At 44.8% G+C, this 23,832-nt stretch overlaps 2 protein-coding genes across 5 annotated transcripts; one reads left to right on the top strand and one right to left on the bottom strand.

Moving 5' to 3' along the window:
• Positions 1–4,150: 4,150 nt before the first annotated feature.
• LOC124865775 (GON-4-like protein) lies at positions 4,151–8,618 on the top strand. Of its 4 annotated transcripts, XR_007037663.1 has the most exons (8): positions 4,151–4,287; positions 4,447–4,565; positions 4,788–4,940; positions 5,418–5,559; positions 6,683–6,733; positions 6,805–6,843; positions 6,921–7,022; positions 7,949–8,618. XR_007037663.1 is itself a non-coding variant. In XM_047361185.1 (7 exons), the coding sequence occupies exons 4-7, from the start codon at positions 6,692–6,694 to the stop codon at positions 8,126–8,128; spliced, it is 363 nt and encodes a 120-aa protein (XP_047217141.1). In that variant the 5' UTR covers positions 4,167–4,565; positions 4,788–4,940; positions 5,418–5,559; positions 6,683–6,691; the 3' UTR covers positions 8,129–8,618. The 4 variants fall into 4 exon arrangements, 2 of the variants coding, with proteins under 2 accessions (XP_047217141.1, XP_047217140.1); XR_007037662.1 differs by having other exon boundaries at positions 4,447–4,940; XM_047361185.1 differs by having other exon boundaries at positions 4,167–4,565.
• A 150-nt stretch (positions 8,619–8,768) lies between these two features.
• bnipl (BCL2 interacting protein like) lies at positions 8,769–23,506 on the bottom strand. Its single transcript, XM_047361182.1, has 10 exons — positions 22,797–23,506; positions 20,978–21,058; positions 16,298–16,365; positions 14,027–14,281; positions 13,759–13,953; positions 11,851–11,953; positions 11,634–11,765; positions 11,368–11,454; positions 11,011–11,109; positions 8,769–10,299 (listed from the first exon to the last, which is right to left on the bottom strand). The coding sequence occupies exons 1-10, from the start codon at positions 22,817–22,819 to the stop codon at positions 10,275–10,277; spliced, it is 1,068 nt and encodes a 355-aa protein (XP_047217138.1). The 5' UTR covers positions 22,820–23,506; the 3' UTR covers positions 8,769–10,274.
• Between the last annotated feature and the right edge of the window lie 326 nt (positions 23,507–23,832).

Here is a 23,832-nt window from a genome sequence, read left to right as displayed (position 1 = left end):
GAGCTGGGAGGGGGTTAAATGACAGCAGAGTCATTAAAGTGAGAATAGAAACAGATCTACTGTAATAGAAGCAGCTTCACTGTAAACAACAGCTGCTGCGACACAGCATTCAGAACATTCAGAACAGAACCTAACAGAACCAATACATAGAACCCATAGAGAAGCATCTAACCACCAGGTAGCAGAACAAACTGAATCCGGCAACCTCCAGATGCTCCACACCGGATCAATACATCCATTCTGAATCTGTTCCAATCAGGAAGAAGCAGCAGAGGACATGGAAGGAAAATAAATCTTGGATTTCAACATTTTTTTTACCAATAAAATCAATAAAATGGAGAATGAATTTAATTTCAGCCATCTTTTAATCTGAAACTTCTAACTTAAAATCCAGTGCAGTCAATTGCTTTTAGTCCTCAGAGGTTCTTCAGAGAACATCAGAGAACAAACAGCACCATGAAGACCAAGGACCACAGCAGACTGGTAAAGAATAAAGTTCTGGTTCAGTTTAAGCTGGTTAAGTTCCACAACAACATCCCAAGCATGAACATCTCCCAGAGCTCTGTTCAATCCATCATCTGGACATGGAGAGAGGATGGACCAACTGAACACCTACCAAGACGTGGACCCGCACCGCCCTGAGAGGGTGGCCAAGGGGAGCATTAATTAGGGGAGCTGCACAGCTCAGGTAGGAGAATCTGTCCACAAGTACACTCCACAAATCTGGCCTTTATGGAAGACAAGCGAGAAGAAGTCCTGGTGTCAGTTTGCTCCAAGTCCATGTAGGAGAAGCAGCAAAGAAGGTGCTCTGATTAACGGAGACCAAAACTCAACTTTTTCATCTACTTGCAATACATTGTTCATCAGACTGTGGGGAAGACTAACACTATACATTGCACTGATCACAACATCCCCATAATGGTGGTGGCAGCATGATGCTGAGGGGACAGGGGAAAGCTGGTCAGAGGAAATGGGGAAGATAGATGGAGGTAAACCCAGGCCAATCCTGGCTGCAGAGAATGTGGAACTGGGATTGAGGTTCGCCTTCCAGCAGGACAACTACCCTAAACACTCGGCCAGAGATACAATGAGGTAATAATAATGATGATGATGATACTTTGTGATTTGTGTGTCCGGCAGCACGCAGAAATCACAAACCACACACAAATATAACCAGAACCCAGCATCAGTCATACTAGTGATGTTTATAAAGGGCACATGGTAACTGCAGCAGGAATGACGGATCTCCTGAACCCCTGTCACTGCAGCTACTTCTCTGAGTCTCATGCAGAGGGTGTCTCGTGTCGTTGAGGATGGTCTGCATCAGACACCTCATCCTCTTTTCCATCAACTCACCAACTGAGTCCACTTTCTCAGCCACCGGAAACACGGTTGTCAAACTTGTTCTGATCCCACAGTGATGCTGTTCTCCCAACAAACAACAGGAGGAACTGAATGCATACATTAAATGATTTTAGTTTTCTGAGAAATAAGAGCCTGCTCAGTCCTTTTTATATGCCACATTTGTGTGTATGGACCAGTCCAATTTGTTGTCTTGGGGAACTCCCAGATATTTATAGGACTCAACCACCTCAACGTTCTCTCCATCACTTGTAACAGGCTGATGCTGTTATAGTCCATGATCATCTCCTTGGGTTTAGAGGTATTCAGATGGTTTAGATCAAAGCAGATTCATGTGTTAGAATAGCCTAGTCAAAGCCCAGACCTAAGAATACGTGGCAGGACCTGAAAGCTGATGTCCAACGGTGCTCCAGGAGCTAGACTTGCAACCAGAGGTGGTTCTATAAACTCACTGACGCTTAATAAATAAATGTTTGCTGCACTTTCAGATTATGATAAGAGAAGTAAAACAATGAATACATTTCCGTCCTCTTCATTGCTGTACACAACTTTGTGTTGGTCTGTCAGGTTTGTTGGAACAGGGTGTGAATACTTTTGCCAGGCTTTCTTTGAACTTGTGGCTTATGAAACCAGTTTAAAGTCAGAATCCGAAGATGGGACAAAGGTGTGAGTTTGAACAGGTTTATTATTTTTACATAAGGAGGGTCTAAACAGCTTCAGGTGAGGCAGCAGGAGAAATATTTTATTTGTTAGAAGAATTGACGGGTTGGTGTGGTCTACTGGAGCTTCAACTGATCAGGAAGGCCCGCTTTATGTTGGGATGACCCCTCACCCCAGTGGAGAACTACATCCATACCAATATCCCACCTGGACATGATCTCCCCATGACATGGTAACAGCACAGGAGAACTCCCTCAACCTCTTTCCGCCCAGCAGCAGGTGGACTCTAACTGAAGATCTCAACAAACCTTATCATATTTCATCCGACCAATAAAAGAAAAGTGTTTTTAATACAAAAAACATCAACCTTCAAATAATCATGTACAGTTATGCACTCAATACTTGGTCGGGAATCCTTTGGCAGAAATGACTGCTTCAATGCGGCGTGGCATGGAGGCAATCAGCCTGTGGCACTGCTGAGATCTTATGGAGGCCCAGGATGCTTCGATAGCGGCCTTTAGCTCATCCAGAGTGTTGGGTCTTGAGTCTCTCAACGTTCTCTTCACAATATCCCACAGATTCTCTATGGGGTTCAGGTCAGGAGAGTTGGCAGGCCAATTGAGCACAGTGATACCATGGTCAGTAAACCATTTACCAGTGGTTTTGGCACTGTGAGCAGGTGCCAGGTCGTGCTGAAAAATGAAATCTTCATCTCCATAAAGCTTTTCAGCAGATGGAAGCATGAAGTGCTCCAAAATCTCCTGATAGCTAGCTGCATTGACCCTGCCCTTGATAAAACACAGTGGACCAACACCAGCAGCTGACACGGCACCCCAGACCATCACTGACTGTGGGTACTTGACACTGGACTTCTGGCATTTTGGCATTTCCTTCTCCCCAGTCTTCCTCCAGACTCTGGCACCTTGATTTCCGAATGACATGCAGAATTTGCTTTCATCCGAAAAAAGTACTTAGGACCACTGAGCAACAGTCCAGTGCTGCTTCTCTGTAGCCCTGGTCAGGCGCTTCTGCCGCTGTTTCTGGTTCAAAAGTGGCTTGACCTGGGGAATGCGGCACCTGTAGCCCATTTCCTGCACACGTCTGTGCACGGTGGCTCTGGATGTTTCTACTCCAGACTCAGTCCACTGCTTCCACAGGTCCCCCAAGGTCTGGAATCGGCCCTTCTCCACAATCTTCCTCAGGGTCCGATCACCTCTTCTCGTTGTGCAGCGTTTTCTGCCACACTTTTTCCTTCCCACAGACTTCCCACTGAGGTGCCTTGATACAGCACTCTGGGAACAGCCTATTCGTTCAGATATGTCTTTCTGTGTCTTACCCTCTTGCTTGAGGGTGTCAATAGTGGCCTTCTGGACAGCAGTCAGGTCGGCAGTCTTACCCATGATTGGGGTTTTGAGTGATGAACCAGGCTGGGAGTTTTAAAGGCCTCAGGAATCTTTTGCAGGTGTTTAGAGTTAACTCGTTGATTCAGATGATTAGGTTCATAGCTCGTTTAGAGACCCTTTTAATGATATGCTAATTTTGTGAGATAGGAATTTTGGGTTTTCATGAGCTGTATGCCAAAATTATCCGTATTAAGACAATAAAAGACCTGAAATATTTCAGTTAGTGTGCAATGAATCTAAAATATATGAATGTTAAATTTTCATCATTACATTATGGAAAATAATGAACTTTATCACAATATGATAATATTTTGAAAAGGACCAGTACACTCACTGGCCACTTTATTAGGTCCACCTGTCCAACTGCTCGTTAATTTCTAATCAGCCAATCACATGGCAGCAACTCAATACATTTAGGCATGTAGACATGGTCAAGATGATCTGCTGCAGTTCAAACCGAGCATCAGAACGGAGAAGAAAGGTGATTTAAGTGACATTGAACGTAGCATGGTTGTTGGTGCCAGATGGGGTGGTCTGAGTATTTCAGAAACTGTTGATCTACTGGGATTTTCACGCACTACCATCTCTAGGGTTTACAGAGAATGGTCTGAAAAAAAGAAAATATCCAGTGATCCAGTTCTGTGGCGCAAATGCCTTGTTGATGCCAGAGGTCAGAGGATAATGGCCAGACTGGTTCCAGCTGATAGAAAGGCAACAGTAACTCAAATAACCACTCGTTACAACCAAGGCATGCAGAAGAGCATCTCTGAACAACACGTTGAAACTTGAGGCGGATGGGCTACAGCAGCAGAAGACCACACCGGGTGCCACTCCTGTCAGCTTGTTCCTAATAAAGTGGATGGTGAGTGTATTTATTATATTTATCACAATGCAAATGTTATTCTTCACTGTTGCTCCTAATGGATTCTGTTAGCTTCTCATTGAGGGACAAATAAAGTTCATCAGCCTTCTTCAGAGAGTCTTCTTCACTCATCTTTCATTGTGTCCTCATTCCTTACAGATGTTTGGATCAGAATCTGATTTAGATGTTCAGCTCTCAGCAGGTTCAGGACCAGTGGAAGGTTTTAGGAGCCAACCAGGAGTATTGATTCTGCTTTCACTGTCACAACCTGTGTGCAGGTTGGTTGCGTTTGTGTCTCTGTCATCTCTACTGCAGGGTGTGACTGGCAGGTGTGGCCCACAGCTGCAACTCGTTTGGACTAATCAGGTGGAGCTGAAGGGGAGCATAAAACCCAGAGGGAGATGTCAGATAGTTTTCTCTTGTAGTGTGGTAATCAGGCCCGTTCTCTCTGCTCCTACGAGTAGTTTTGTGCTCCTAAGTTTTGTGCTCCCTGTTTCCAGATGTCCAGTCCACGAGCCCTTCCAAATTCCTTTGTTCCAGTGAATGGCTGCCACCCCTCCTGGAGAAGCCCTCCTATGATCACTGCTGTTAGTCTCCCTGCTGCTCCTCAGATCCTCCTCTGGATAAACAGCCACTTGCCATCCTCACACTCCGTGAGTTGCTCACCTTCCCTGGACATCCGTGTTCTTCGACAACACTAAGCGCTATCCATTTCTTCACTAAAATTATTTATAATGATGGTGATCTTCTGGCACCATTTTAACCCCTTACCTTAAACTCTTTAAACCTTTTTGACGTGTCCGTAATTGCAGTCAGACTACAAATAAACATCACACACACTTGAGCAACACAGTTGGTTCTGTTCTCCTGTAGCATTTTTTGTTGAGAACTCTGGTTCTTGAACCGGTTGGTTCTAGTGCAAGAACAATGGTATTTAAAAAGTTTTCATTTCTATACACTCAGCATCAGTGAGTCTAACAGAAACCAGTAGTAATACAATGTGTGTTAAGTGTGTTTTTGGAAACATATAAATAATGTTTACGGTATGTTCTTCGTCTTCGTCGCTGTACTCCATCCTTCTATTGTCTGTGACTTTAATCCACCCATTGGTGACGTTATGATTCCCACAGAAGAACCAAGCATTCTGCGGTGCCCGAGTTGAACCAGAGTTCGTGTTCTGGAAGCTCTGTTCCTTGGTGGAGACACACGTCACCGGTTGAAAATCACGTTCGGGAACGAGAGCGGGCCCCGGACAGCGTGGCTGGAATAGGGGTACCACCACTCACTGCCAACTTCTAACTTCTACGCTTTTGTGGGCTTATGAACTCTGCCATCTCCTCTTATTCCTATACTTTTCATTTCAATGCAGTTTATTTATATGGCACCAATTCACAACATATGTCGTCTCAAGGCCCTTCACAACACAAGGGGGCCCAGTGGTTAGAACAGGAGGTTTGCGGTCCGGAGGGGACACAAGGGGCCGGGTTCGTATCCCACAGATTGCCACTCTGGGTCCCTGAGCAAGACCCTTAGCCCCAGAATGCTCCCCGGGCGCCGCACAATGGCAGCCCACTGCTCCCTATTAGGGATGGGTTAAATGCAGAGGACAAATTTTGTTGTAAAGTACATGTGCAATGACCAATAAAGATGATTATAATTTAATTTAATTAATTTAACAGTCAGGTTCATACATTCCAATTAATCCTAACCTTTGAACAGTGCAGTCAGATTCAGTTATTTATTCAAATTGGATAAAAAGTTTTTCTGTCTAAGGAAACCCAGCAGATTGCATCCAGTCAGTGACTTTCTGCCATGGCGTCATCGGACAAGAAGGCAGAACTAATTTGCCGCGTAGCTTTGGAAAAACAAAAAGAAAAGAGGTGCTGGTTGGGGGCGTGGCCAGATTCAACTAATTTGCATTAAAGTGACAGAGCCCTAAAACAGTTCATTCTGAAAGGAGCCCATAAAAGGGGGAACTGAGGAGGTGAAATCCTATTATATGAAAATGATTTTGTGCAAAAAATGTAATTAACATGTTTTGTAAAGCCCTAGATCTATCCCAAATGTTTAAAAGGAAGTATGATAGGTCACGTTTAAGCAAAGAGCAGCTGTGCCTTGGCAGTGCTCAGTCATGCGTGTTTGGATTCTTATGCTGACATGTCCATTTTATAAATACCATAACTTGTAGAAGATACAGAGATACAGACTGCTCTGCAGTTTAATGCTGGAAAAGTTTGAAAATTTACATTGAAAATGCTTGAAAAGTGCTTGAATTTTACTGTGGGAAAAGTGTATGAACCTGAATAAATGTTGATTGACTGAGATCCACGATCAGTGTGCAGATTCACCTTTTTCTGGGTTCCGATTGTTGCCTGAAGGTTCTGTTTTCCTTCAGGAGCCCAAGATGACCCGGTCCAGGCTGAAACAGGCTGTACAGCAGGGACAGGTGAACAGAACCTCCACTCTCACATTAACCCTGTTGATCAGAACCAGCATGTTAATTTTGTCTATTTACAGCATCTGAACTGGGGCCTATCAGCTCTGAGCACAGTTAAGGTAAACTTTGTCTACCTGCCTCTCTGTCTCTGAAACTATCTGTTTGTTTGCTTTCTAACAGTTTTTCTCTTCTCCAGCCTCCTCAGTTTGTCGACATCGATCTTGAGGATGGTGAGGACTCCTCTGATGAAGAGTATTGTCCTGATGAAGAGGAGGAGGAGGAGGACACAGCTGAGGAGGTGAGGCAGGAATGATGGACTGAATAATCTGTCTGACTCACCAGCACCTAAACTAATCATCGCTCTGTCTTTGGAACATTTATTAATATTTCACACTTAAAAACAAGTTCATTAAAATATTTTACAGTCTAACCAAACAACAACATGAAAGGAAAAATATTAAGGATCGTTAATAAATGAGGAACAGACAATTTTATTCTCGACCTTCTCTGTCTTCCTGATAGTAAAGAATTACAATAGTCCAGCCTTGAAGTAACAAATGCATGGACTAGTTTTTCAGCGTCACTCCTGGACAAGATATTTCTAATTTTGACAATGTTCTGGAGATGAAAGAAAGAAATCCTAGAAACCTGTTTAATATAGGATTTAAATGACATGTCCTAGTCAAAGTTAACACCAAGGTTTTTTACTTTATTACCAGAGGTCAATTTAATGCCATCCAGGTTAAGTGATTAACTAAGCAGTTTCTTTTTTTTTTTTTTATACTCTTTATTTAACATTTGTCATTACAATGAGACATACAACACACACAGAACTTGGGGCACTGATTCTTAGTTAAGTAGGAAGAGAGAAAAAAAAAACATTACAAGTGTTACACCTAGTTATGCTTCCTTGCTCTTGTATGTCAGCCATTTAGACCAGCGTTTGTTATAAAAATGTCCTTTTATATGTAAAAGATATGTCATATCTTATACATATACAATGTATCATTATTATTATTATTATTCTGATTGTCCCACACGGACAGCAGAGTTCATACTTTCCCCCTCTTTTTACTGCACACTTCCAGAACCTTCAATGATATGAAATGGTCCCAGGTTAACTTTGATTCTGGTTCATGCAGTCAGTTTAACTGTTGAACACCTTGGTGTTAGACTGCCCTGTGCTGGCTTTAGTAACTCTGAAAATTCCCTGTCCTGACCCAGGACATTCATACTGGGCAACAATCCCTCACAGACTGCAACCAAACAGAGGATCCCAACATCCCCCCCCCACAAGGCCTAGGGACACAAACCCATCTAAGGACTGCAACCACCTATACTTTGAAGAGGCCCAGGAGTTGCCCCCTTCCGGACACCTGTCGGAGCACACCCCTCGTAGGCTGACAGTCCTGCCTATGGGGACGGAAAACGATAATTCACCACAACGATCAGACAACACCCCATCACCAGCACAGCGATGTGGGCTTGGGAGCAGCGAAAGAACTGTATCTGAGCTGGACAGACAAAGACACACAGCTGCATCAGGTTAACTTCACAGATAAACTGATGTGAACCAATTAGATTTGCTTAGTCTCTTAGTTTAACACCCTCAGATGAACTGTAGAACGCTTTAAACGTGCAAAGCTGAGTCTTCAGGTCCCACTGGAACATTTTTAGGCTTTTTAATGAAGTTGAACACGAAACCTTTAAAGCAGACAAACATTACCCTGTTGTGTGAGCAGAGGTGAAACTAGGTGCTACTCAGGATGTGACATTTTTTATTATCGATGCTCTACAGCTTTCAAGTCATCTGCAACAAGCCTGTTCTCAGATCTGATTGGCTGGTAACAAAACCTTTCTCCAGCTCCTGAATTGAAAAGTAGGTGGATTTAGACGAGATTACCGTTGAATCTTTGGTATTCAGTTCACATTGGTTTTACATTCTGGCTAAAGGTGCTTCAAAATAAGGTGATCAGAACCAGAACCAGACTGACCTTATAACCCAGCTCACACTGTAAAACGAATAAAAAAAAGAAAACGGAGCCATTTTTTAAATGTTTTATTACTGGAGGGGCAGCAGGTAAACACATGTCAGCAACCAATCAGGAGCCTCCTGCACTTCTGCTGCAGGACAGCATGAAACCCAAACTAAAACCAGAGCAGATCCAACCAGATTAACCAGGGCTGCATCCTTCCAAGGACCGGTCTACGTGGACCGGGTCCTTCGATGACTGAAGGCTGGAAGTGATCGGTTGTGAATTTGGACGGTCTCACCGTCACCAGCTGGTCCCGCTCTTACTCCAGCGTAACTTCTGTTGCCTAGCAACCATGACAGCATGAAGCTCAGAGCTGTGAAGATGCAGCCTGAAGGTTGGTCCCGCCGTCTCCACTGTAAATCACTACACAGGGTTTCTATATATTCCCGATGGCTTATAAGCTTGTTTTCTTTAAAATGTTCTTGTTTTATTATCATAAGTCATTATTTAGCAGTTTAAAATGTCATGTTCATAGATATGTTGATAAAGAAACATACCATTTGTTTCATTTATTGGTAAAACCTTTAACCAACATAACTTTCTGAGCAAACTTGAAATCTACTTATTTGTAGAGCATAATAATAACACTAAATAAACCAAACATTAAAGTGCCTGCATATGGCATTGAATTTCTTATGATAAATCTAATTACATTTATGGAAAGGAAACACTGCTTCTACCTGATGCGTTTATCACTGACGCTCACACATTGAATGACCGCAGACTTCCCCTTTGATGTTATTTCTGGACGACTTTGGACAATGAAAAATGCCAATTTTATGTCACAATTATCATTTATCATGGGAATGAATCATGGAAAAGGGTGATCCACAAAGGATTCACCAGACCCATCCTTCAAATCTGGGGAACAGGAGGACACATTTAGATGATCCTTTGAATTTCGACAACTTTTGTTGCATTGCTGTGACTTAATCAGCCTACAAATGCAGCTTTAGAAGGATGCAGCTCCTGAATTTGGACACAGCTCAGGAACACCTTACACCTGCTGGTGTTACTATGGTAACAGAGACGGTGAGACAGTGTTGGTTTATATAGTAGATGGTGTTCCATGACCATCAATATGATGAATTAAGTCAAACGCTGACATGGAAAAAACTTGTCTGGTCCTATTTAGAGAAAAAGGCAGCAGAAATTCTGTGAAGATCAAGGATCTTGTCTTCACTGTAATCAGGAAGAGCTCGTGCTGAAGCACAGCTCTGACCTTTAACATGGTTTCCATGAAGATGAGCTCGGATCTATCAAATTTGATCAGAAAGGACATTAAGAAGTTCTTTCTGATAAATCATAAGATGCTATGTCGTTTTGCAGAGGATCTGAAAGGAGCCGGAAAACCAACCCAGGAACAGTTCCTTGAACCTTCCCAACACAAACAAAGGCAGCCTAAATAAACCACAGTCTGTTTGTCTGTACATTCAACAGGTAAAGGTCAGCAGGCTGACAGCTTCATAAGCTTCAGCCCCCATAATCCCTCTCGTCTGATCAATCTGAGGTTGTCACCTGCTAAGCTTCTCATCATACCTGCAGGAGACAGAAACATGACATATGAGCCAAAAAACTAAAGAGCCACATATACAGATACAGGTGGATTTATTAATTTTAACAGAAGGACTGATAAACCTAGGAGACGTTTGTAAACTAACCACAGAGAGATACGATATAATAATAATAATAATATACACTATTGATCTCACAATGGAGAAATGATCCTCTGCATTTAACCCATCCCTTAGGGAGCAGGGGGCTGCCATTGTGCGGCGCCCGGGGAGCATTCAGGGGCTAAGGGTCTTGCTCAGGGACCCAGAGTGGCAGGCTGTGGGATTCAAACCAGGGTACTTGTGGCCCCGCTCTCTAACCACTAGGCCACCATTCCCCCTAAAACAGAGTTCTAGAAAACATTAGAGCAACTGGAAGAAGAGGTGAACACATCAAGTAACAGGCTGCTGCTTCCTAAGTGGACAAAGAAGTGTTATCACAGGTCCTTCCCTCCACCAGGCATTAGACTTTATAACCTTCACAGCGTTTACATTCCTGCTGTTATTCAATTTTTCCATTTCTTGCATATAGTTTGTTTGTTGTTTTTTATGCACAAATATATGTGAACATGTCGAACATTTTCAAATTAATGCAACTTAGATGCACATTTCTTGAATGAGTTACAGCACTGTAACAGTACAGTTACAGCAGATACAAAGCAGAAACTGTAGAATAAGAAAACAAATGATCTCTTACTGTCTTATTGCATCTGGGATCTGCAGTCTGTCTGTAGGGATGAACTGAGAGAGCTGCTGAAGATTCTGAACAAAGCGAATTTTCCTGCTGAATTTGTCACTATGGAGGACAGGTGAAGCCAGACATCACAATAAATACCACAAGGAAGCCTTTTGAACGCTGTGTAAATGTGTTAATAGATCTATTTTGGCTCACTAAAGTATTTCTTAGTATTTCGTCCTGATTTTAATGGTAATGTGATTTATAGGCTCCACTTCTAGACAGGTGTGTTTCTGATCTTCACATCACTGAATCTACAAATTCTTTGTTTGCAGTGTTAACATGGTTGTAAATACAATCTTTGTATGAGATGCAGACCTGATGAAGGGTTTGACAAGTGTGATCAGAGCTTTGATGTACCAGGCAGGATGGACGACCAGCAGTCCTTTCAGGTCCTTCTTCAACCTGGACAGAAGGCACACTGATTTCACCTCTGTCTCCACGGAAATCTTTATAGTACTACCTCAGTAATAGTAATGGTAATAGCTGTCACAGATGGTTAGTAATGTTTGCAGTGGTCTTAGTGGAATATCTGAGAAATAGCTCCATTCGCCAGTGGTCCCTGCTGATAGAAACCATCATACCTCCTGTCAATGGAGGTGTAGCACTGGTTGAGCCATTTGATGGCTGGGAGTTTGTTTCTGGGAGCCATGGCACACAGGTAGACCAGAACGTAGTTCTCTGAAACCATAAGGTCCAGCGTTCCTACAATGTACCTGCAAGCAAGCCAAGAGGTGAGTTACATCTCAACCAGGTGGGATTTTGTGATACTGTGCTTCTTTACTACAGACCCAAACACACCTGAACAGGTTTTCCATTACATACTCGTAGTTCTCTACCGTGTTTTCTGGCAGGTAACATGAGGTGAACAGAATTATGGCATTCATCCCGTCTCCATAATAACCTGCCAATAACATGCAATTTGACTTTATTTCCACAATGAACACCTAAACAGCTAAAATCATTATCTGAGATCTGACTCTTTGCCGGTTTGCAACAGGTGTTTCAGAAGTTTATTTTATGTGCTGCAGCTTTAAGACTTGTTTCAGGTGTAATGTGTGTTACAGGTGTTTTATGTGTTACAATGGTATTACGGGTATGTTTCATTTGTAACATGTGTTACTCGTGTTTTGTGTGTAACACGTGTTATAGGTTTGTGTCATGTGTAACTGTGTTACAGGTGCTTTATGTGTTACAATGGTGTTACAGGTGTGCATCATGCGTAATGCGTGTGTTACCGGATGTGTTATGATGTGTTTCATTTGTAACATAAGTTACAGTTGTGTTTTATGCGTCACACACAACTTGTTTATTATGGCTGTTAATGTGTAACTTGTCTGTTAGGGGGGTTTCATATGTGACGTGTGTGTTAAGGGTGTCTCGTGTGTGTAACATGTGTTTCATGTGTAACACTTGTGTTACACGTGTGTTTCAAATGTGTAACGTGTGTTGCAGGTGTGTTTCATGTGTTACAATGGTGTTTCATGTGTTCCAGGTGTGTTTCAGAGGTGTTACGGGTGTGTTTCTCGTGTAACAGGTGTGTAACAGGTGTGTTTAATGTGTAACGTGTGTGTGTTTTGTGTGTTACAGGTGTTTCACGTGTAACGTTTGTTGTGGGTGTGTTTCATGTGTGACGTGTTTGTTGCGGGTATGTTTCATGTGTTACAGGTGTGTTTCATTTGTAACATGTCTTACAGGTGTTCCATGTGTAACCATGTGTTACAGGTGTGTTTTAAAGGTGCTACAGGTGTATTTGATTTGTAACGTGTGTTACAGATATTTCATGTATAACGTATGGTACGGGTGTGTTTCATGTGTAGCATGTGTGTTACAGGTGTGTGTGTTTCACGTATTACAGGTGTAACATGTGTTAGGGGTGTTTCATGTGTAACAAGTGTGTTGGGGTGTATTTCATTTGTAACGTGTGCTACAGCTGTGTTTTATGCATAACATACAACTTGTTTGTAATGGCCGTTAATGTGTAACTTGTGTGTTAGGGGGATTTCATGTGTGATGTGTGTGTTAAGAGTGTCTCGTGTGTGTAACGTGTGTCATGGGTGTTTCAAATGTGTAACTTGTGTGTTACGGGTGTTTTGAGTAACATGGGTTACGGATGTGTTATGTGTAACACGTGTGTTACAGGTGTGTTTAATTTGTAACATGTCTTACAGGTGTTTCATGTGTAATCATGTGTGTTTCAAAGGTGTTACGGGTGTGTTTGAATTGTGACGGGTGTTATGGATGTTTCATGTATAACGTGTATTATGGGTGTGTTTCACGTGTAGTATGTGTGTTACAGGTGTGTTTAATGTGTAACATGTGTTAGGGCTGTTTCAGGTGTAAAATGTTTGGTGCGGGTGTGTTTCATGTGTAATGTCCGTTACAAGTGTGTTACGGGTGTTTCGTGTGTAGCATGTATTAAAAGCATTTCATGTGTGTTACAGGTGTGTTTAATGGGTAGTTTGTGCGTTACGGCATGTTTCATGTGTAACATGTGTGTTACGGGTTTTTCATGTGTAACCTGCATTACGGGTGTGTGTCATGTGTAACATGTGGGTTACAGGTGTGTTTCATGTGTGACGTGTGTGTTACGGGTGTTGTGTACAGGTACATACATGTACATGTATGTTTCAGCACTGTTTACAGTATTTAACATTGTGTTCCAGGTATTTTGCATATGTGTTACATGTAAAGGTGTCACCCTCTGACCTCCATGTGATAGAACCTGCAAGTAAGGCTCCAGCACGCTCATGTTGACGTGGTACTCGTGTCCGGAGATGGAGAACCTTCTCCAACGGCGTCCCTGGTCATCCACCTGATCGAGCTCCATCAGACCCTCAGTTTGCTCTATGGGGCTTCCAGCCACACCCATAGACCTGCCCTTTCCCATCCTTGGAAGGTCATCTATCAGAAAGAGGTCAGAGGTCAGCTCTGAACAGGAGCACAGCTTCTTTAGCTCTGCTTCCTAATGTATCACCTTCCCACTCCAGATCGTGCATACTGTCTGGCAGTGTTCCCGTCTCACTGTCTGATGGCGTCTCCAGAGCCTCCAGGTTGATGTCCAGTGACGGTGTCTCATCTGGAGTTCCTGATAGCGCTGCAGCTGAAAAGCTGTCATTGCTTGGGTCATGAGAATCTCGCTGGCTCAGAGTGACACTGAGAGATGGCGCTGTCAGACGCTTCTTAGCACCACCTACACCTGCAGCTGAGAAGGCAAGGCTGTTGGGCGGGGCTGATGGTGAACAGGGGATAGAGATGAATAAGAGTGCAATAACAGAAGATCCAGGTTCATAACATTCAGTTTAAGAGTTGCTGATGTTTGCAGAATGACATGGATCAATACCTCAGTTTCACGCATCACTGATAAGTATCATCGTTGAGTGTGACATCTGAATGATACAGGAGAGCTTCCTACCTCAGAATCAAACCTGAGCATTATGTCAGTCTCAGACTCGAGTCTGAGGTAATGCTCACGTGACTGAAAGACCTAAATTTGGATTCAGTGTTTCTCACAGAGGTGAGTGAGAAATAAATAACAGAACATTTTGAAACGTACAAACAGGACATTTTTCCTTTTTAACGTGTCTGTCGCTGTGGTTCGGGCATACCATTTGGAGAAGACGGTTGCCTATATTTGCCAGGGCAGTTTTGTTCTACAAAAACGATTTCTCAAGACAGTATCCTGATTTGCATGATTAACTTTATAAATTCCAAATTCAAGCCAGCATCAGAGTAGCACTCCACATTAAGGTTATCGTAAACTGTGTTTGTATGACCTTTAACCATTTTGAGTAATCGTGTGTTGATGTATGTATGTATGTATGTGTGTATGGGTGGGTGATCATACTGTATATGTAGTAAGAATGGTATAAGGCCTGCAATCCACAGCACCTAAGAGCAGTAAAGAAGAGGTAAATCCAGCACGAGAAGGCTGCAGTACTCCCGGGCACCCAGACATACAGTCTGAACCACAAGACGGGTGTCCACCACTCTGAGATGTTGCCTACACAGCACCAAAGCACCTACACAGGCAATACCATACCAAGGTAGGTAGCCCCTTGCCAGGGCCCCCCATGGTGCCATCAGAGACCCCCTGGCCATCACCAAACCCCATGTCACCGCTGAACCAGCAAAGGCTCCATGGCAAGTGCCAGGGGACCATGGCATGCCAGTCGAACACAGCCCCACCCTCCGTGGTGTTTGAATCTGTGATAATGTGAAGTGTTGTGACAAATGCAGATTTGTATGTCTAAATGGTAAATGTCCTGCACTTGTATAGCGCATCATCAAGTCCAAAGCACTTTACACTAAAATCAGTTATCCACCCATTCATACACACATTCACACACTGACAGTGATAAGCTACAATCTAGCCACAGCTGCCCTGGGGCTGACTGACAAAAGTGAGGCTGTCATACAGTCAGCGCCAGCAAACCCTCTGACCACCATCAGCAGGCAAGGGGGGCTGCATGGCGCTCCTCCTATGTCCGCAGGGCACATCGTCCCACACAGATTTTGTCTGGGGGCTCCCTCCAGCCAAGACCTACAGCATGCCCTAGGGCAGTTCACAGCTGAGTGCAAAGTGGGGGAAATGAGAATCGACTCCTCCAAGTCCAAATTCCTGTCTCAAGTGGAGGAGGTCAAGTTACTCGGGGTCTTGTTCACGAGTGAGAGGAGAATGGAGCGGGAGATCGACAGACAGATCCGGTGTGGCTGCTGCAGTAATGCAGATGCTGTGCCGGTCCGTTGTGGTGCAGAGAGAGCTGAGCTGAAAGACGAAGCTCTCAATTTAACAGTCGGTTACGTTACTACCCTCACCCAGGTCATAAACACTGGGTCATGACTGAAAGAACAAGATCCCGAATACAAGCGGCTGAAATAAGCTTCCTCTGCAGGCTGGCAGGGCACTCCTTTAGAGATGGGGTGAGTAACTCGGCCATATAGAACCGCTGCTCCTCCACATCGAGAGGAGTCAGGTAAAGTGGTGAGGTCATTTGTTTCGAATGCCCCTGGACGCCTCCCTCAGGAGGTGTTCCCACCGGGAGGAGGCCCAGGGGACACGCAGGACACACTGGAGGGAGTACACCCCCACAAGATCTGGAGGAGGTACCTAACTAACACCTTAGCATCACACATGGGCTTTAGGAATAGAAATGATCTTTTATTTGATAAACTAAAGTTTTTAGAAAAAAATAAATCCTGCATCTGTTCATCTCCTATTCTCTTAGGATTAGAATCTGTATTTCACCTGACTCTGTGGTGCCTTCTGGTGGACTTTCAGCCTCCTCTGGTTCTACACAGTCCTCTGGAAGAAGCCTTAACCACCGGGACAGAACAGAAACATGATAGTTAGATCAGAGTCCAGGTACTTCTTTTGAGTTAATTTCAATCCAAGATGACCAACCTTTGTCCATAATGCAGAGAGAATGGGTTAGTAATATGTTTCTGATACACACACAGTAAATGATTAAGGAAATGTTCTGTCTAGTTTCACCTAATGTTCAATAGAACCTTTAGCTCAGAAAACAAACAACAGATCCGTGTCTGATCATGGATTACAGCATTGTTTCTAACCGGCAAATGAAACTTGATCAGAAAGTTTTCTGCTTCTTCCTTGTTTTGATCAGTACCTCTGACCTGAGCGATGACATATGAATGACCTCAACTGACCCTAAGCTCAAACGTATGATGGTGGAGCCTAGCCTAACCCTAATGCTAAGGATGAACAGTGAGCACCACTTAAAGCTCTGAATCTGAGAACCAAAATGTTCAAACAGGTTGAAGGTGATTTCATAATTCATACATGGGAGGTATTGGACCTATTGTCAACTTTTCCTGCCATTTTTGTCCCTTCATGTTTGCATTATCTGCACTTATTGCTGCCATTAACTCTGTTCTTCCCTCCATGGAAGGTATGCCTAGCCCAATATTTCTGTGTTTAGCTGGGTCTCTTTCCTAAACAGAACAAATTTACCACATTACAATGTATCTAAATAGTACACTGCTTCCTATAAGGGAAGGGTTAAATGCAGAGGACAAATTTCGTTGTAATGTACATGTGCAATGACCAATAAAGATGATTATTATTATTAGAAGGTGACTGGACTCTTGTTCCTTTAAGATTTTGTACCCCTCATCCAAAACAATAGCCACATTCACCACCCTGCTAATGTTTGTAACATTCCCAATTTGGAAACTTTGGAAAATGTTCAAATTGATCCAGAGGCTAAACATTCATCTAGGCTTTCTTAGATAACGTTTAACCAGATGTTTTTTGACAGTTAGGATGAAAGATAGAAAACATTGAAAAGTTATTGTCCTAATAGGGACATTTTGCTATGAGTACAACGCTGGCTGTTAACTAGACTGAAAAAAGACACAAACAAGAAATGTAAGTCTGGTGTTTTACATCAAGACACAAAAGTCCTGTAAAAAACCAACAACATCCTCTGCAGCTCATGGCGTCTGTCATACTACTACTACCGACTAGAAACATATTCTTATGAAAGAGGTCCAGACCTGCTGGCCATAAAGAAGACATTTATTAGAAAACCATTTTCTTCAACACAAATATAAAAAGCTCTTTGTCGGTATGAAAAACCACCCCTCTCGCCCGTAAAACGCTGGAGATAGCCACCAGCTCCCCCCGCGACCCTCTACAGGAGGAGTGGGTGTAGAAAATGTATGGATGGATGAAGGACCGTTTTGTTGAGGGTAGCAGTTTGAATGCAGTAGTAAGTGGATGCCCCCTCCTTGAACCGCCATCTTAACGTGGTGGAGGGGTTTAAGTACTCAAATGATTCTAGAGGCTATGTTGTCTGGGGCTTAAATGCCCCTGGTAGGGTCTCCCATGGCAAACAGGTTCTGGATGACGGGTCAGACAAAGAGCAGTTCAAGAATCCCTCATGAGGACCACAAAATTGAGGCACCTGACATCACCAAGTACGACACACCCTGGGACCCACCCTGGAGCCAGGCCTGGGGTTGGGACTCGTCAGAGTGCCTGGTGGCCTGGCTGCTCTTTGCGGGACCAGGCCGGGCCAAGCCTGAACAAGAGACACGAGGCCATGCCCCAGTGGGCCCACCATCTGCAGGGAGAACCATGAGGGGCCGGTACAAAGAGGATCGGGCAGCGGACGGAGGTGGAGACAACCGAATCTCCGGATGCTTAGGCTGGCGTGGAATGTCACCTTGCTGGGGTGGGAAGGAGCCGGAGCTTGTGTGGGAGGTCGAGAGATATTGACTAGAAATAGTCGGGCTCACCTCCACACATGGTGTCGGCTTTGGAACCCAGCTCCTCGAGAGAGGTTAGACTCTCCTCTACTCTGGAGTGGCCCGCAGGCAGAGGCGGTGAGCTGGGGTGGGTTTGCTTGTTTCCCCCAAGCTTAGCTGTTTCGTGTTGGCATTTACCCCAGTGGACGCCTTCGGGTCGGGGACAGGTCTCTGACTGTCGTTTCTGCCTACAGGCCGAGCGGTAGTGTGGAGTACCTGGCCATCTTGGCGTCTCTTTCGGGGGTGCTACATAGTGCCCCTCCCGGGGACTCTGTTATTCTGCTGGGGTACTTCCTCGCCCACGTGGGAAATGACAGTGACGCCGGGAGAGGCGTGAGTAGGAGGAATGGCCTCCCCGATCTGAATCAGAGTGGTGTTTCATTATTGGACCTCTGTGCTAGTCACGGATTGTCCATAATGAACACAATGTTCAAGCATGAGGGTGGTCAACAGTGCACTTGCCACCAGGACACCTTAGGCAGGAGGTCAATGATCGACTTTTATGTCGTTTCTTCAGACATGCCGGCCGCATGTTTTGGACACTTGGGTGAAGAGAGGGGCTGAGCTGTCCACTGATCACCACCTGGTGGTGAGTTGGATCCGCTGGAAGAGGAGAAAGCCGGACAGACCTGGCAGGCCCAAGCGTATAGTGAGGGTCTGCTGGGAACGCCTGGCAGAGCCCTCGGCCAGGGATGTATTCAACTCCCACCTCCGGGAGAGCTTTGACCAGATTCCGGGGGAGGTTGGAGACAGAGTCCGAGTGGACCATGTTCTCCACCTCTATTGTCGATGCTGCCGGCCGTAATGTCTGTGGTGCCTGTCACGGCAGCAATCCCCAAAGCCAGAGGTGGACACCGGCAGTAAGGGATGCTGTCAAGCTGAAGAAGGAGTCCTATCAGCTGTGGTTGGCTTGTTGGACTCCTGAGGCAGAACTCGGCAGAGGCAGAACTCAGCAGAGGCAAAAACCCAGGCCTGGGAGGAGTTCGGTGAGGCCATGGAGAAGGACTACCGGTTGGTCTCAAAGCGATTCTGGTAAACTTCACCTCAGGAGGGGGAAGCAGTGCTTTGCCAACACTGTTTACAGTGGGGGTGGGGAGCTGTTGACCTCGACTGAGAACATTATTGTTGAAGTAGCACTTCGAGGATCTCCTCAATTCTGCCGTCACGCATTCCTTGGTAGAAGCAGAGGCTGGGGACTCGGGTTGGACTCTTTCATCACCCAAGCTGAAGTCACCGAGGTGGTTAAAAAAACTCCACGGTGGCAAGGCTTCGGGGGTGAATGAGATCCGCCCTGAGTACCTCAAGTCTCTGGATGTTGTGGGGCTGTCATGGTTGACACGCCTCTTCAACACTGCGTGGCGGTCGGGGACAGTGCCTCTGGACTGGCAGACTGGGGTGGTGGTCCCCCTTCATAAGAAGGGTGACCGGAAGGTGTGTTCCAACTACAGGGGGATCACACTCTTCAGCCTCCCTGGTAAGGCCTACGCCAGGGTATTGGAGAGGAGAATCTGGCCGATAGTCCAACCTCGGCTTCAGGAGGAGCAGTGTGGTTTTTTGTCCCGGCCGTGGAACACTGGACCGATTCTACACCCTCTGCACGGTCCTTGAGGGTGTAGACTTCATGGGAGTTTGCCCAACCGGTCCACAGGTGTTTTATGAACCTGGAGAAGGCATTCGACTATGTCCCTCGTGATGCCCTGTGGGGGGTGCTCCAGGAGTACAGAGTCAGGGACCATTTATTTTGGGGCATCTGGTCTCCATATAAGCAGAGCAGGACTATAGTCCACGTTGCTGGCACCAAGTCGGACCTGTTACCAGTGCATGTTGGATTCCGGCAGGGCCACCCTTTGTCAGTGGTCCTTTTCATTACTTTTATGGACAGGATTTCTATGCGCAGCCAAGGGAACGGCTCCTCCTAGAGGAGCTGGAGGTGTCTGGGGAGAGGGACTTCTGGGCGTCTCTCCTAGGTCTGCTGCCCCCCGCGGCCCGGTCCTGGATGAAGCGGAAGACGACGAGTACGAGTAGTAACTGGATGCTTCAGGTCAGCAAGAATGATATGTACACTACCGGTCAAACGTTTTAGATAGACCCATTAAGTGAGAAAGTGTTTATTTTCATGACTATTGACATTGTAGATTTTCACCTATGGCATCAAAACAATGAATGAGCACACATAGAATTATGTAGTAAACAAAAAAATTGAATTAACTAAAGATTTTTATATTTTAGATTCTTCCTACTAGCCACCCTTTGCTCTGATGACTGCTTTGCTCTCTTGGCGTTCTCCACATGAGTTTCATGAGGTGGTCACCTGGAATGGTTTTCCAAAGAGTCTTGAAAGAACTTCCCAGTAGTTCATTATGAGACTGCTAAAGGTTAATATTTCAGTCATCACAGCAAACTTTAAGATATCTAAAATATAAAACATATTTAAAGTTATTTTACAATTTTTTGTTCACTATATAATTCCATATGTGTAGTGTATGTAAACTATATGTAATTGGACCTGAATGTGAAATAATACATTTGGACCGAGCTGGAATCGACGGAGATTGATTCAGGTCTTTAGAACTGAGAGGAACTTTAGAAGATCGGCTGAATCAAAATCATCTTGCTGATGGAGGCATTTCTGGGTTTTAATGCTGAAGGTTCCTACCTGGGGAACCCATCATCCTGCCATTCCTCCTTCAGCTCCATGTCCTGGAAGTTCTTGGGGTCCAGGGCCTCAGCAGCAACCCTGGAGGGGCCAAACACACACTGTTAACATGTTAACGTTCAATTCAGACAGGTCAACATGTGTTCAGAACCAACCTCATGGGTCCTCACAGATAGTGAAGAATGTGACCCCACAACTCTGTTAAAACTAAGAACACAGTACACACTGGTGTGGTCTACTGGTCCCCATAATGTCCCCTGTCTGTTTAAAGACATTAATTCCTCAACAAGACATCTGTCCACCCATTAAGTGAGAAAGTGTGTTTATTTTCATGCTAACATTGTAGATTTTAACCTAAGGCATCAAAACTATGAATGAGCACACATGGAATTTTGTAGTAAACAAAAGAAGACAGTTGTCCATCCACCAAGGATGGACAGAAGCCCCCCATGAAGTCCACACGACAGATCAATTCATATGAATATCAATAGAACTGGAATCAAACTCACTCCTGGCGCTCCTTGTTCTGTGGAATCAGACTCAGTCCATAGGTGAGAAACTTCCCCTCGACATGCGTCAGTGAAGAGATTACAGCTGTTGTTCTGGTGAAATGTCACCCAGCCAATAGAACCTGCCTAACTACTCCCACTGACACACCTGAGCAGGTGAGGAGGGGTGGGGCTCATTGTTTCTATGTTTGGCGTTAAGCTCACACACCCAGCCAGGTAACTGCATCCGTGTGTGTAGGGTTCATATTTCCATTGTGTTGCCTTCAGGGTCCAGCTGTGGAAAAACCAACATGCCAGCAGAAGATGGGGTGGGGGGTGTTACAGTAAGGCGTTGGGGGCAGGGCAAGGGGGTTTGTCAACAGAAGTTAATGTTATCAGAATGCAGTTACATAATAAATATGATGCAGACACAGAAGCAATGTCCTGCATCAAACGCTTTGGTGAAACTGGAAGAAACAGTCCTCAGAGGACTCCAGATTCCTTAAAGGAGGATGTATTGGACAGTAGATGTTCTGGAAAACATTCCAGCTGATTTTGAAGAAGATATTGCACCCGGATCTGAATACAAGTTCGGATCAGCTTTAAGATTCATAGATTATTTATCCTGCTTGTCTCTCATCCCGTCGTCCATCTTTATCCGAAGCTACACCTTCAGGAACTAAACCACCTCTGCTCTGATTGGACAGTTTCATCTGTGATTGTTTGAGGTGTGAAGGCAAGGTCAGAACTCCCAGTTTAGGTCGGGTGGAAACTTTCATACACTGATGTTCATCCAATGATCTTTGGAACATCAGTTCCTACATCCAGAACAATGGATCTAGAATCCTTTACATGATCCTACACTAACAGATAGACACACACAGAACCTTCCTGTTTCCTCCCCATCTCCGAGGAACTTCTGTTTTTACAGAACAAATGTTTTCCTCCTGGCAGCAAACCGGACCTTATCTCAGCTGCTCTGAGAGATTCCGACTGCAAACTCTGGAACCTTTTAGGAATATTGCAATCCTCTCTGACCTGAATCTGAACTTGAGCCAATCAAAAGCTGACATTCCAAATGGTGACATCAATAAATAACCAGTCCTGCTGCTGAAGACCAGAACCAGTCCATCCTCGGGGTTCAGTCTAGTCTTTGAACCAGACCTGGATCAGAATTGAAGCAGCATTGCGATACCTTCACTAACAGACGGGAAGAACCAGCGTCAGCACCAAAAGTACAACTTCCTCTGTGAGTTGGAACAGGAAGTACACACACACACACACACACACAGTGAGGTTCTGCTGAGTCTCTGGTCCAAGCATTGGCTCACCTGTCCTCTGCAGTCCTGTCCATCTTCCCAGTGAGGGAGCTAACGATGTCACAGTGATGTCCCAGCGTGTTCTGACCTGCATGTATGACTAGCTGGCCGTTGGTGTGTGTCTTCCTCCTTCTTCAACTTCTCTCTCTCTTTAAGCTCCACTTTACTCTATGAGACTCGCCCTCTGACTGTCCAACAGGTCTGACTGCATTTCAGTGCAGAACGACCGTCTGATTGGCCAAGGCTCACCTGGTCTGTGCAGACAGCTGAGGTGGAGCATCAGCTGCAGCAGCTCTTCATTAATATCCACCAATCACAGCAAGGTCAGGTTAGACAGGACGAAGATCTGCAAAGCTGCAGGGTCCTAAAGCCCATTGAGTCCAGTTTTGCTCTGGGAAACCAGAACTTCAGGAGACAAAAATGATTCCAGGTTGCTCTCCCAACATCCTACTTGGATGTTTTCACCTAGGGTCGGTGCTGGTTCCCTAATCTCGGGTCTATGACTCAAAGTCTGCTCATGTTCAGTGATCTGAACCAGAACATTTAACAGTCCAGAAAAACCAAGAACAAAGCACAGACAGAACCACTGGATGAAAATGATCTGATCCAAATCTTGCAGGTTCTGATTTCTGAAGCTTTGTCTGTTGAGCTCCTGCAGCTAAAACTGATTTGGGCCAGCAGATCCAGATAGTTGGATTGATGTTAGTCTGGTTCTGATCTACAGAACCTACCTATAGATTGGATGTTATCTGTTGTCCCTCCAACCACTCGGACCTACTAGGAGCTTGGATCAGGTTCTGAGTTGAGCTGGACTTGCTGATTTTCTTCATGCCTAATGTCACACTCTGATCCAGCACCTGGACTCTTGCCGCAGAAAAGCCCATCAGTTCTGAGTCTACAGGTATGCAGTCCTGAAGCAAAGCCTTCATCTGATTGGGTCCAATTGGATCAGTTGGGGAGCAGGTGGTACTGTGGGTCAGAGGTCAACAGGGTGATGATCTGCTGCAGATGAGAAACCTAAAAACTGCCATTGGAGGGAAAGAAGCCT

The sequence above is a fragment of the Girardinichthys multiradiatus genome, chromosome 3, assembly GCF_021462225.1.
Source record: "Girardinichthys multiradiatus isolate DD_20200921_A chromosome 3, DD_fGirMul_XY1, whole genome shotgun sequence".
In the NCBI taxonomy this organism is placed as follows: domain Eukaryota; kingdom Metazoa; phylum Chordata; class Actinopteri; order Cyprinodontiformes; family Goodeidae; genus Girardinichthys; species Girardinichthys multiradiatus.
Note: the sequence above shows the minus strand (reverse complement) of the source record. Positions and strands in the feature narration are given on the sequence as shown.